The sequence below is a fragment of the Periophthalmus magnuspinnatus genome, chromosome 16, assembly GCF_009829125.3.
Source record: "Periophthalmus magnuspinnatus isolate fPerMag1 chromosome 16, fPerMag1.2.pri, whole genome shotgun sequence".
NCBI lineage: Eukaryota > Metazoa > Chordata > Actinopteri > Gobiiformes > Gobiidae > Periophthalmus > Periophthalmus magnuspinnatus.
Window position 1 is genome coordinate 23,293,206 of NC_047141.1, and position 14,224 is coordinate 23,307,429.

The 14,224-nt window shown below is 37.0% G+C and overlaps 2 protein-coding genes across 3 annotated transcripts in view; one reads left to right on the forward strand and one right to left on the reverse strand.

The window, feature by feature from the left end:
* Positions 1-206: 206 nt before the first annotated feature.
* Positions 207-3,099, forward strand: mrpl13 (mitochondrial ribosomal protein L13). Its single transcript, XM_033980403.2, has 7 exons — positions 207-298; positions 540-663; positions 777-870; positions 967-1,027; positions 1,185-1,271; positions 1,335-1,456; positions 2,978-3,099. The coding sequence occupies exons 1-7, from the start codon at positions 272-274 to the stop codon at positions 3,000-3,002; spliced, it is 540 nt and encodes a 179-aa protein (XP_033836294.1). The 5' UTR covers positions 207-271; the 3' UTR covers positions 3,003-3,099.
* Positions 3,100-5,043: 1,944 nt separating this feature from the next.
* The window catches only part of col14a1a (collagen, type XIV, alpha 1a), a 79,991-nt gene continuing 70,810 nt past the window's right edge, over positions 5,044-14,224 (reverse strand). The window contains exons 40-47 of one of the 2 annotated variants that reach the window (XM_055227798.1): positions 13,705-13,758; positions 13,542-13,613; positions 11,543-11,578; positions 10,728-10,794; positions 10,072-10,260; positions 8,619-8,696; positions 7,609-7,764; positions 5,044-6,138 (exon numbers count right to left, since the gene is read on the reverse strand). In XM_055227798.1, coding sequence (XP_055083773.1) covers positions 6,110-6,138; positions 7,609-7,764; positions 8,619-8,696; positions 10,072-10,260; positions 10,728-10,794; positions 11,543-11,578; positions 13,542-13,613; positions 13,705-13,758 — 681 coding nt within the window. In that variant the 3' untranslated portion in view covers positions 5,044-6,109. The remainder of the gene's footprint in view (positions 6,139-7,608; positions 7,765-8,618; positions 8,697-10,071; positions 10,261-10,727; positions 10,795-11,542; positions 11,579-13,541; positions 13,614-13,704; positions 13,759-14,224) is intronic. The other variant, XM_055227797.1, reaches the window with a different exon arrangement.

A 14,224-nucleotide genomic window follows, 5' to 3' on the forward strand; every position in this document is an offset into this window, starting at 1 on the left:
ACTTCTTTGTGACATCGTGTGGCTTCTTGATTGATATAAATATGGACTTAATTTATTTTCATGTCTAACTCATATATCGTTATAGCAATCTTTATTTTTTTCTGTACAGCAATTAATCTATAGTGAAACTTGGTGAAACAAATGACAAGAACAATCCATGGAACTATTAGGAACAATCTTTGTTTTTAATCGAGATATTATATGGGACGGACCTTCACTCACGCTGGGGTCGAATATCTGTGGAGGATGCGCTGCCGATAGATTTTTGAACATGTCAAGTTTTTCACGATCAGCCCAGGTAAATGTACTCACTAACACGGAAAATGTCAATGTCAAGTTATGTTATTTCTTGGATAGTACTATTGTTAATTATCTTCGTGACTACAAAGCTCAAGGCTACGCTAAACTAGCCGTCTTGGATGTGCATTACATACACAGTTTAAATCTCTTAAACCTTTGGTTATATATTCGTTATATAAATTTATATATTAAACACACACCGTAACATTGTTTTCATTAATGTGTGTTTGTCCTCTCAGCAATGGGCCACATTTGCTCGCTCCTGGTTTCTTATTGATGCCAGGATGCAGCCTCCAGGAAAAATAGCAACCATGTGTGCCATTAGACTACAGGGCAAACACAAACCCATCTATCATGCGCTGAGTATGAAACTATTATTATTTTTTTGTTTACTTATTGAAACATCTTATTTGATATTATATGCATATTTTACTCTCTGTATGCTGGATTATGTTGTGAATGTCATGTCCTTGCAGGTGATTGTGGTGATCATGTAGTAATTATAAATAGCAAAGAAATAGCCTTTTCTGGGAATAAATGGGAACAGAAGGTTTACTCCTCACATACAGGGTAGGTACATCACAGCTTCAACTGTTTAATTATTTAGTGTGCCTAAGATCAGGTATGTAAGTTTACCACAACCTCTTTACTCATTCTTTCTAACAGCTATCCAGGGGGATTCAAACAGGTCACAGCTGCTCAGCTTCATCAAAAAGATCCTAAAGCTGTAAGTTTAGCTTTATTCATATTACTATTGATATATTAATTATGAATATGTCATAAATTAGTATTTATACATTATTGTAAAAATAAAAGTTCAGAACTCCCGTACAACTTGAAATCAAATACTCAAATTGTTCTATGTGCATTTGTGTCCATTTCAGATAGTGAAATTGGCAGTTTATGGCATGCTGCCTAAGAATCTACAGAGACGCACCATGATGCAAAGACTACACATTTTTGCAGATGATGTAAGTATCCATTAGATTTGTCTTGAGTTTATCTTATCTTAAATTTTTTATTTGAACTTTTAGGTACTGCCGGATGACATAAAGGCCAACCTGACTGAAGAACTTCCTCAGCCCAGAGAAGTCCCACGAAAACTCAGTGAATACACTCAAGAGGAGATAGAAGCATTTCCACGACTTTGGACACCGTAAGTAAACAATAGTGGTAGTCATTTCAAATCTGATGATACTATACTAAGGAAAATGCTTATTGCTTGATATTAAATTTGATACCACCTTGATTTCGAACAAAAAAAACAATACAATACAGTGCAAAATTATTATCTGGTCTTTGACTAGTTCCCAAGATCATTCTAAAACCAAATCTGTCTTGTTTTTTTTTTTAAATAATACTAGCTTTAGTATGAATTAGTACATGGGTATAGATATTTTTGATAATACTACCTGGAGACCATCTGATAGATCCAGAGGGTGGTGCTGTTGAGCTGCAAAGCCTGTCACATTCATTCCCATTCTTAGTGGCTGAATTAGAATCTGCTGTATAAAACACATCTATATATTCCTATTTAATAACGTAGTATTATTGATGTAAATAAGTAGTCTTTAATTTGGAACGCTGTACAAATTTGTTACATTATTCTGGCAGTTTCATACTTATGTATTGCTTTGTTATATTGAGAAAAGTTGCTGTGAAATGTCACCCCTATGCCTTTTTCATTATTCCTGACTGGACATTTGTTACCTTTCTGTGCTGTGAAGGCATCAGTAACACATTGTAATGATATTCATGGCTTTTCTGGGTCTAATATTTCCCTAGTTGAGGGCTACCCTGACACTATGACCCTTGGTTTTCTTGTCAAGATGAAAAGGCACTTCCAGTTCCACACTGGAACAGTGCTAGTGACTTTCTGACTCACAATGTCTGAATTTGTCTATTTATATTAAGACGGATTTAAGCTTGATCACGTAATTACAGTATTCTTGTTGTTTACGTAGTATTTTGGTCCCTTGATGTTTACATTGTTTGGCATTGGCTTTGCTTTGATTCACACAGCTTGTCTGCATTATATTCTGTGGCTGTCAGGCTGTGTGCCAGTGATAAATGAGCCACTTTTTATTGTTTACTGGTCCAATCTCCTCAGCCAATCAGTGCATCTTCTCACACCTGTCACTGTGTGGTCGTCAAGGTCGAACTTATTGTGTTTTTGTTTTTTAGATTAGCCGTGGTCTAGTTAATATTCACACACACTTTTATATTCATTTGATTAATCAGTGCACATACATTAGAATATGTGTGAGAGCGTTTTTTGAGGTTGTGGTGGTGATTTGAGCTGTGCATTTTATTACTATGTGCTTGATATCCTCTCAAACCATGTAGTCAACGCTAAGATCAGAAACTGAAAGACTGGTGCTCCCTCTCTGTAGCATAAGACTCGACAATGTAAACATGCTGCAGTGGTTGATAGCAGCACTATTACACTTCTTCATATCAAAGCCATACCCTGATATTATCAGTCACTTTCCATCTTAGTTTGAATTTAAACAGGAGAAAATACATAAAAGAGTGCTGTGTCTACTCTCATTTTGGAAAAGCAAAGATACAGTCTGTTTGCCTTTTTAATCTGCCTTTCTTTTTTGTTTTGTTGTAATTGCCTTTTTTAACTTTTACCTTTTTGAGGCTAATGTTTTATGCTGTGTTTTCTTCACAGACCTGAAGATTATAAAATGAAATGAAGTTGGATGCTTCCTCATGTAATATCCTTGTTTTTTGTTGTTTCTTTAATATTTATGTCTCACATATTGAATAAATATTCTTGACACGTTACCATCAACCAGTGTGATGCTTTGTATCAGTTCAGCAACATGGAACAAATAAGACCGGAGAAATGTGTCATTGTTTCATGCGCTGTTCTGGTTGAGGTGGTCAACTGGTTGACAACTACACATGGATCATAATAGATCATAAACTTCCAGGGGCAGCTGGTGCTCACTCATATTGTTTGGAGAGCTCAAGATAAGTGAGGTCATCTGAAAAGAACATTTAAACTTAAAAAATGTTGTTCATCTTGGAACATTTTAAGCATGTTATGAGGCGCCTCAGCAGTCATGTGTAAATCAAATCTTTTTGTGTGAACTATAAAACAGGCTTATAAAACATTTAATGAACCTGTTCCCATCTTTTATTCCTCAATGTTGGTTTTAGTTTTCTCACAGCTCAAGTTAAAGCCCAAAAACATTTTGTATGTCCTTTTTATTTGTTAAAAAACAACAGAAAAATAAATAAAATTATTATGGGGTCAAAGGTGAATGTGGCATCTACTATACCATTAAATAAGATTACAGTGCAGTCCTTTTAGGCTTCACAAAACTGGTGAAACTGGTGAGCCAACACCTCCACAGTGAGCAGGCCTGACTTTTGCATAAAAAATAATTTGTTTTTCTTTTTAAATCCCAATACAGCTTTGAAATAATTAACAAAAAATAATGATTGTTATAAATTATTACAAAGTACATCACAAAAGTTTTTAGGTGGAGGGTCAAAAACCTTTTTTCTCCATGGAGATGCTGTTTAACCTGGAATGTTCTGCTAAATGGCATTAAAACTGGCCATCTCTATGGTGACAAGCAGGATGACTCCACCAAACTAAGTATTTATTATTTTTGTAATAAAACCATTTCTAATTAAATAAATTAAAAGTTTAAACAGCACAGTGAAATATTCCAGGCAATAGAATAACAACTCTATAGAGACAAGCAGGTGTTGTTTACCCTCCAATGGAAAAGTTATAGTGCACCTTTAACAATGCTGTTCAGTGAAAACAATCCATGATGGAACAACTCAGTTTGTTATAAAAAGTATTCTGTACATTTGTTTATCCAAGCATTTGTAACACTTAATCTCTTAATTACATAAAACCATAGCCTGGCAAGTAACACGCTCGATGGTTGGCTTAAGAAACACATGCAACTTTACCAAACATTTCAGAAACCTGCAGAGAGATGGACAAATGCTTATACAATATCACTGGACAATGCAGACGTTTATCAGGCACTTTATTTCCCCCTTCATAAAATTCTCATATTAGAGTCTATTTAAGTCTATTTACACAGTCTGGGCAGGTTCAGTACAAGGCGGGGGAGCACTTTGGACAAGACCTTTTGTATTTTCTTTTGTGTTATGTGTAGTCCTCATGCATTTAAGCGAGTCTATACTTCTCTTTTGAATCCTTGCTCATCGCTCTCCTCCATTACCTCCACATCGCTGTTGTCCTGTTTCCCAACATCCCGTGAAAACCTCCGGACCACCCCAGGCGACCTCAGCTCCACGTCCTCTGAGTGGGTGGGGCTGGAGTGGTATGCCTGAGGAGGAGCCCGATGCTGTTGTGGGTAATACTGAGGAGGGTATACGCGATAATAGGGGTCCTGCTCCTCCTCTTCCTCCTCTTCACCCTGGTCATTGTTGTAACCCACCACTGCAGGGTTGTAGGGCTGGTTGTAGAGCTGGTTGTAGGGTTGGTAGCCACCATGAGGCAGCTGTTGGACTGATTTCATGGGAATTGGGTCAGATGATTGATATGGTAGTCAAAAGAGCAGTCAAACAAAATGCAAACTTCCAAGTGCATGTAACAGATTAGGTTACTCATTTCATTAAAATGTAGTTAAGATAATTATTTAAGATTCAACACACAATTTAAGCTGCTTTTTCCTAGTTTAACCATTTTGGTGTATTCAATTAATGCATATGTCACATCTACTGCTTCCTGTAATTTGTCATTCTGTCATTAAATTATATATATATATTTTTTACTTTTCTACACAATCTGCCACTTGACTGATATAAAATGATGATAAATATTTACCAGAGGTACCATCACACAAAACCAAGTTATAATTAGAAAACAATGGAAACCTGTCATATGCACTTCAGGGTTAAGCAGCAAGGAGTTGTGTTTTTGTTTACAGAATAATAGGTAGGATGTAAAAGAATGCACTAGATTTGAATCATTAGCTCTGGTCTTAAACTGTCTCTTATCTTGCCTATTTAATAGTTAAAAAGTGTGGTCTGGGACTATACATAAGCAGATTTGAGCCCCCTGATAGCATCCATAAGATTATGTTAGTTGAGAAGTAGGTTAATGAAGCCGCATTTTATTACTGCAAGCTCACAACTGGGTCACATGAAGACAGCGCCTTCGATTTACAGATAACAAATTAAGCTAATCAGCATCAATATTTAGTCAATTCATTAAGCTCTGAAAGATGAGATTAACTGCAAATAGCTGTAAGCCTCAAACATGGGAAGGCTCCAGTGAAGCAGTGTGTATTTCTGTATTTGTTGACAGATGGCACTGTGATCAGCCACAATGATTATCACTGAGGCATTGTGGGGAGTGGTTCACACTTGGGGGAAAGCGAGTGAGCTTATCCTTTTTTGTCTTAGAGGCTGTCATACAAAGTAAGATCAACAAACCAAAAAAAGTTCTGGATTTCAGTAGAAACATGGCAGCAAACATGCAACAAAAGGTAGTCAAACATAGAGCAAAAACTGCAACTTGAATAGACACATACAAATGTTGTGTCTTAATATATTGCATAAAAACCTCTTGTTTTTATGCAAAGGAAGCTTAAACAATGAGAATAATTTGAAGATGTCTCCCGTGAACAGAGTTGCTGCAGGGATTAGAGGTTAAGCACCAGGGTCAGGAGTAATTACCCATCCCATGAAATATGGACCCCTTGAGGGAATGCAAAAGTCTGTCCATTTCCTCAGTTTTCAGTCATATTTACAGAGGGAGGGTGGAGGAGAGGAGCACACGAGGTGGACAGGGCTACTGTTGTTCTCAGTAATCATTCCCATAGTCCTGTTGACCTGAGTCACAGAGACGGAGATGGAGCAAAGGAAAGAGGAAGGAAATGTTAATGTACCCAATTTCAACCCATACATTGCAAATGTAATATAGTATGATGCAGTATAAAGCAGAGGTGGGTAGTTCTCAGTTACATTTACTTGAGTAAACCTTCTAATAAAAGTGTTCTTCTTTGAGATGCTTTTAGACCCAATATTTTTCTCCTATTTGAGAAATATATTTTACGGCATAGTAGCACTTTTTCTTGACTAAAAGTTTTGGTTACTCCACTATAAGTAAGTCTAAAAGTGACAAACATTTTATGCTGACAATACACAAAAAAATCATTTGTTTTTCTTACACTGCTCCTTCAGATATAATTTTGTTTTTCTAATTTCTAATTTTCTAATTTGTAGTCTAATCCTTTGAAAACACCAGGTTTTGTGCTTCATTTATCATTTTGTTCTTTCAATTACTTATATAATAAATCAGATGTTATGTGCAGAGTTAAACGCTTACTCTTCCAATTACATGAATAATATCTTAGAACTACTATGTAATATTGTTGCCAACTTTACCCACCTCTGAGTATTAGTAGTGACAATGCACAGTTAATTGGTTCAGAATAGTAAATATATAGATTAGCACAACAAATAAAATTATAAAAACACACAAAATAAACCACAAATCAAATTCAACTTTCATTGAATCATAACTTGTGGGTGCATCGTTACAATATTCAGAAATACCAAATGTGGCTAAAATGTATTGGATTTTAGTTCCACTCTGCACTGAAGAAAGCAGAAAACTAAAACCATCCTTCAATGAGAAACGTGCCTTGTGAGCAAAACATGGAGACATATTACCCACATCTGCAGTGGCACTCACATTATAAGTAACACTTCCCAACACAACACCGCAGCCACACTGTTCTACCCATGCTCTGTTTTCTATTGAACGCTTCCTTTTAAGTGGCCAGAGAGGCACCATCACAGCCAAGCCATAAATATGTGTGTTTTTCTCTGTTTATAGTAAATACAATTGTTCTTCAGCTTTCTATCTGCTTCTATCTGCAGCATGTCACGAAATGTGGTGCATTCTAAACTCCTTCAAAATGATCTTCTTGGCGATTTAACAGTCATGACAGTCTTAATATAATTGTTCATTTAAATCTGTGAAACTATGATAGGACAACCCTAAAATCCTGTTTTCTTCCAGTTCTCCATTTGTCGACAATAGGATTATAATACATTTAAGAGACTGGTAGTTTTTTTGCTCTACTGCTTACTTACATAACAACAGCCTTATGTGATCTCTGGACATGTTATGACTGGATATTCTACTATATTTTTAATCTGGAAAAACATAGACATAATATTTAGTTTTATTCAGCTTCTGGGAACAAAAATCAGCACTCCTTACCAAATTTCTCAGACGTTGACCACATTTTCCATCAAAGCCCACATTGGTTAATACGTCCTCCTAATACTCACCTCCAACATTGTAGCCCATACAGGCATTCGGGTCACAGTATCCCGGGGGTCCAGCCTGACCCGGACTGCCTGGGTTTCCTGGACGACCAGGGCTCCCTGGGCTGCCGGGGCGACCTGTGGGGCCTTGGCTGCCTGTTCGCCCTTCTCCTGGCACACCTGTAAGAGGAGTATTTATGATAGCTGAATTATTTAGATAATACAATGACTTATACTGAAGGAAATTGGGAAGGAATCACAGGTCTAAAAATAAATTTGGATCATTGCTCTTATCTGAAACTCCTATCAGCTAGGCCTAAAAAATATGGGGGAAAAAGATAAGCAGTGGTCTGTGTCATTTTTAGATAAAGGGAAGAATGGTGGCTGATTTTACGGTGCACACAGAACACGAGTTTTCAGGTCAAATTCAGCTGAAAGGTTTTTCTTTTCTATGTCCTCAGGAGGAGCAGCCCCTTCAGGACACTTGACACAAATACCAAATCAATATTTTGGAGCTAATTTAGTTGCCAAGTATTATTCCTATTCCAGAAGAAAACCACAGGTAAAGCCAGTAGCACAGGGCCTTTCTCAAAACACATTAACTTTCTCAAATATTGAACTCTAGTATTTCTTTTATCTGTTATTTGATCAACAAGAAGTTTCCGGGGAGTGGTATCAGCTTGTGTGAGTATTGATTACATAACCGTAAAGAGAAAAACTCAACATATTTTCATAGCACAACCTTCTCTGGACTGCACACAGGGAAATCAATACAGAGGCTTATATTCATGGTCCACAGGCTTGGCTGGCTTTGCTTTGACAGAGTACAAGCTTTAGTGCATGTCAATTCTGCAGATGAAATCAAATTACTGGTTACATGCGTTTGGTCTTGGACTTCTGGAAATATGAGGAAAGCCATTTTTTTCAACTTAATAAAACACTTCAGAATTGTGTAAGACAACAACAGCAGCTAAAACACCATTTGTACACTTTATATAAATGTTATTAGAGTGTTTTCGTTTTGCACGTTTTACCTGGGGGTCCTGGTGGTCCTCGGGGGCCTTGGTTGCCCACACCTGGATTTCCCCGATCTCCTTTCTCTCCAGCTGGACCTGCGCACATTACACATTAAAACATTAAAACATTAGTATAAATGCTCTGTCAAACTGTATGGATATCATTAAACATAAGAAAATACAATTAAGACTGATCAAACATATAATAAACCAAAGTGTGACTCATGGGGTAATTATGAATGACCTCATGCAGTATTTTATGTACTTGGTAACCACAAACTAGCAACATTTTGACCTGTTTTGGGAATGACATGTTAAAAGAACCTGCCATAAATTAATCTTTTGACAATAACAGTTTAAATTGTTCAATAAATGAAACCAATTCATTTCGATTTATATAATTTAACATAAAATCAGTTGCCAGAGGGTGAAGTAGTCAGTATTCTTGTCAAGAAAGATTTTATTTCTGAATATTCCGAATTAATAACAAATATTGTTAAACAAACTCCACAGATTCCACACTGCGGTTTCATCTCAACCCATAAAACATGTAATAAATGTGTGTGTTGGGTCTGTGGTTGAGCAGAAGCTGCAGATTATGAATGTTACAGAAGAGAATCAAAGGTCTGGACTCTCGCTGGACATTTCTCTGCCTTCCTCTGTGTCTTCTGCAGCTCAATACTTTCGTGTGGGTTGCATGTTTTTGCGATGAGGACTTGTAAAGCTGCTCTGAAGGCTGAATGACCTCATGGCTATTGAGCTTACTGTCTTTTGGCCTGGACTGGACCTCCCGGGAGCTCAGATATAACTAAGTTTGTCTAAGAGGTCACAGAGCAGGCCAGAGCCAATCAACCTGCAAGCAACATGAATATCTAGCTGAATACACACGTGCTGTGTAGACAAATGTTATGTTTGAAATCTTGATAAATTCTCTTCTTGAAAAACAACCTGCCGTCACAATAACACATTTGAATGTATGTTATATTTGTGAAGAAATTGCTATAAAAATGATAAATGATAACGTAACGGCATCATGATTACAGAAATATCTTTTCCTAAATGCACCTGTATCTTAAATAACACAACCACTACAATGCATATGAAGAATACTAAAACACAATTTACAGTATAAATAGCATGTTAGTATCTATTTCAGGCAAATAAAATCTGAAGGATTTTGTGAGGACCTTTCCCCTTTCAAAAGATATATTTTTTGTGTTATTGCTATCACAGTGGAGGACTGTTGCATGCCAAATCCTTCAAATCCGGAAGGAATCCTTATGCCTGAAACCCATGAATAAATCAGTTCACATGTTTTTGTACAAAAGTTAGGTGTTCCCCACTAGTGTCAAAAACAATAAAAAACTCTGTCAAAAATAAACTTAACTCATATTTTCATCGATTTGTATTGTTATTACTGTGACAGGCCTCTCTAGATAGAATTGGGTGGTGCATTACTTCAGTGCCTCACCTCTCTCTCCTGGTCGCCCATTCTGTCCATTGGTGCCGGGAAAACCAGGCCTGCCGGTCGGACCCTGCTCTCCCTGTGGTCCCGGGGGTCCTCTTCTGCCTGGTTCTCCTGGAGGTCCAGGAACCGTTCGCACTGACACCGAGGACTGGGGGATCTGGTTCAGGATGGAGTTATACCGGGACAAGTGGCCTGTGGGAGAACATAGTGGGTAATACAATTAGATTCAAACAATGGATGGATCAAAGCACATTAGAGAACACAACATAAAGGTCAAATCAAATCCACTTTATATATAGCACATTTTATGAACAAGCAGTTTCCAAAGTGCTGCACAGAGAAAAACCAACAACAACAAAGAATACATGGTCGTATTAGTCCTAAAACAATCAAACAGGTTTAATCAAGTAAAAGCAAAAACCCAACATAGCAATGATTAAATTAAATAAATACAAGAAACAGAAGACCACACAACACAATGCAGTGTTACAAGTTTAGAGCACTCCACTATGGGGGCTGTTCAGACATGGGGAGGGGTTCCAGAGCTTAGGGCCAACCACAGAAAAGGCCCAGCCCTCCCTGGTTTCATCTTAGAAGCACTGTGAGCTGGATTTGGCCCTCGAACCTCAAATGCACGCAAGCTTTTGAATTAAACTTACTCTGGATGAGTTGTTCGCACACTTGTCTGGCGATGGCACGGATGGCTGCTTGAGACTGAACATCTCCCTGAAACAAAACACAGCTCTTAGAAAATTACACACTGCAGATTCACTCCCCATTTAAAACCACAGGAACAAAACGACCAGACCAGCGCTGGACAAATTGCTGAATGAAGTCTGAAAATGAACCAATTCCATTAAAATCAGTCAGACAGCCCATTTCACTAAAATATATTTGATGACTATACAAAAAATCTTGTTAAATAGTTTATAATTTCACTTCCTGGTTGTAGGTAGTAGACATAATTCCATAACTGTTACTTGGCCACCATACTATGAACAGGGGGAAAAACTAGTTATTCTTTGCCAAAAATAAAATAAAATATGACAATACCCTTATTTTATCATGTTTAAACTGAGAGGAAAAAAAATGTATTTTCAATTTAAATTATTTCTCATCCAGTCTTTTCAAACTACTGACTGATGTAAAACTATGATACACAGGCACTATCCCACCAAAGTAAAAACCATATGCATTTCAAAGCCATTTACTTTACCTTTAGTTTCTATTAGTTCATACTTTACCTTTTAGTGTGATACTAGTGTCAAAATATTGTACAGTGAATCTAAACCATAACCCTGTATTGGAAAAAGATGAAGCCTATGAAATGCGTCAAATGTGCTCTTGAGTGCGATGCAGCTTCAATAAAACAAAACTGTAAAGCCTTTTCCGCCACAGTAACATTATTTCCAGTGCAAAACAGAGTAGTAAAACATTGATGTGTTAAAAACAGGGCTGCAGTGGAACAACTTACTCTTTCTCCCTTATCACCTTTGGTACCAACAGGACCCTAGGACATAAAGCACAAAGAGAAATTCAATTCACAGGTTTGTGTACATAGAAAAAATTCATATCCCCAGGCCATTCATTATACCACTTAGACCAGTACCATACTCTTGCATCTCAACAGTGGCAGTGAAAGAATGCATTTAGACAGACAATATTGCCCCATGTGATTTTACTTTTAGATAATTCAACACCTTTGCCTCACTAATGAAATCTGTGTGCCTTGAAAAGACTGTGGAGCCTGGCACTCTGACGTTGTACAGCAGTAAAGCTTTTAGATGCATATCAGACCATAGCACGCCTCCAACCTGCCAAGCGCATAAACCCGATGAATGCATATCAGACTATAAGACACCGAGGCAAATAAAAGACAAATATTTCCGCACCACAAATGCAAGTGCTGATATGAAAAATATATCGGCCTGACGCACTCACAGCTTTTGAATGAGCTCCTGTTTATCTTGGGTGCACATGTCCTTGACTATTCACTACAAGCCTGTGTGCTCAAGTAGAAGTGTTTGAAGAAGTACACCGGGACTGTTGTGTTTCTAAGTTGACCTTATCATGAATATTGCATTGGAGATGAAATTGTGTCTGTGCCAGTTGTAACTTCTAGGTCTCTCTACAGTAAATGTCTTCTGTCTGGGTTGCCTCTGTGTTTCTGTTATAGTTTCATTAATCTTTTTAGGCACATAAATGTCAATTTCTTATCAAAATGACATGGGAAAATCCTATAAAACTACAATGAAAGCACATGTGAGAATGGAAGATAACATGGACCATATTTATACAGTCAGTTCCACTGAGTTTTGTGTGGAGAGTGGAGGCCATCACTTGCCATCTGAAATAATCATTAATTAATTAATTACATTAAATGTTTAAAGTCACTGCATCAAGAGTTATTCTATTATACAGCAGTTTGAAGCTATGCTAAATTATAAAAATAGCTACAATTCTTGGTTTTAACTTTGTCACTTGACAATTTTTTTTACTATTTTGGTTTATGTTTATTGTGGATCTCCATTAGTGCAGTTAAGCAATTGCTATTCTTCCTGTGGGGTCCATTAATGATAGATTAAAGCATTGGGCACGCCACCTGCATGACTCCATGGAGATGGAACGTTAAACCCAAACTTTGGAACATTCTCTTTGGAGACAGATCATCAGTTTCATGCTATACTGTGGAATCTTCCAGGCAAAGTATTAACATCTCCTTGGAGACAAGTAGGTGCTAGACCCCATACAAAAATAAAGCCATTAATGTAAAAATACACATTAAATTTTTGCACTCAACTCATTCATATAATTAAGTTTCAAACTGAAGATTTAATTCTCTCAATCACAGTGAAAAAAACAACCTTCTGATACATAATCCTATTTCATGTGGAATAATGTTTGTTCCATTGTTAAACCTTACTTTTAGGCTTTTAATATTAAGAATACTGCTTAACTAAAGCATGTTTAACTTTAAAAATTGATGTTTTTACTGTGCAGAGAGAAACATTTGGATGTGTCTCTTGTGAGTCATCATTTTAGTAGCCATCACTTCCTGTATTGTTGCCTTTTCTGAAACTAAACATCTGTGTCTGTCTGAGATTCTTCAGTGATTTATAGCTCTCTGTCTTAGTGCCAAACTTTGCTGTTGGACTACAAGAGCTGACCCAAGAACAGATTACATGTCCCCACAAGTGTCATCTGTGGCTCGTCTATTGTCTTTCACACATTTTTCTTGTAACTTTGGAATTTATAAGTTTGTATTTTCAATCATTTTAGAAAGACGTCTTATAAATTATGCCACTAATCTAATACCGCACATAAACTCCTATTCAATTCATTTGGACATATAGAGAGAGGACATAAGAGATAAATAAAACCAGAGGCATACATTTTGAACAGTCTATCCCCTCTTTATGTCATTATCCACTTATACTTTTCCTTAAACTCATGCAGATGTTATCAAAACTTACTGGAAGCCCTTGATCTCCAGGAGAACCAGAAGACCCCCCTGGGCCAGGAGCTCCTGGGGCTCCTGGGGGTCCCTAAAACAGAAACAAAACATCTCCATGCATCAAAGTGCTTAAACTTTCAAGCATAGGAAACAACTAAATCTAAAATAAAACAAGTACTTACAGATGGTCCAGGTGGTCCTTGTCGCCCCTGTGGTCCAACATTACCGGGAAGACCCTAAAAAGCAAAAAGTAGAAGATAATCATCTTTGGTCTACAGTTAACATTATCCCAGAGCTCATAAAGCAATCATTGCATTAACATTGTGATAGCATCAGCATCTTTCTTCCCATAAAGGTCAGACAAGGCATACAGTTAGTACAATGCTTTGTTTTAAAGGCAAGAGAAAAATAAACTATTTACCATAAGTCATAGGGTTAATGCACGCTACTGCGAATGCAAGCTAATACCACTGTAACGATAATACATATAAGTTTTACAAGTTTTATATGCAGTTGTTTCAGACATATTTAGGAATACAAGCTGTTCATGGACACAGCTTTGGTGTACATCCAATTTTCAACAGTTTATTTGCAAAAATTGAAATGGTATTGTAAATTGATTATAAATGCATAATTACTAGCTTCCTAATACAACTACAGAATGACCTAAACCCTGATATGGACAAACAGGCAGGATTGGTC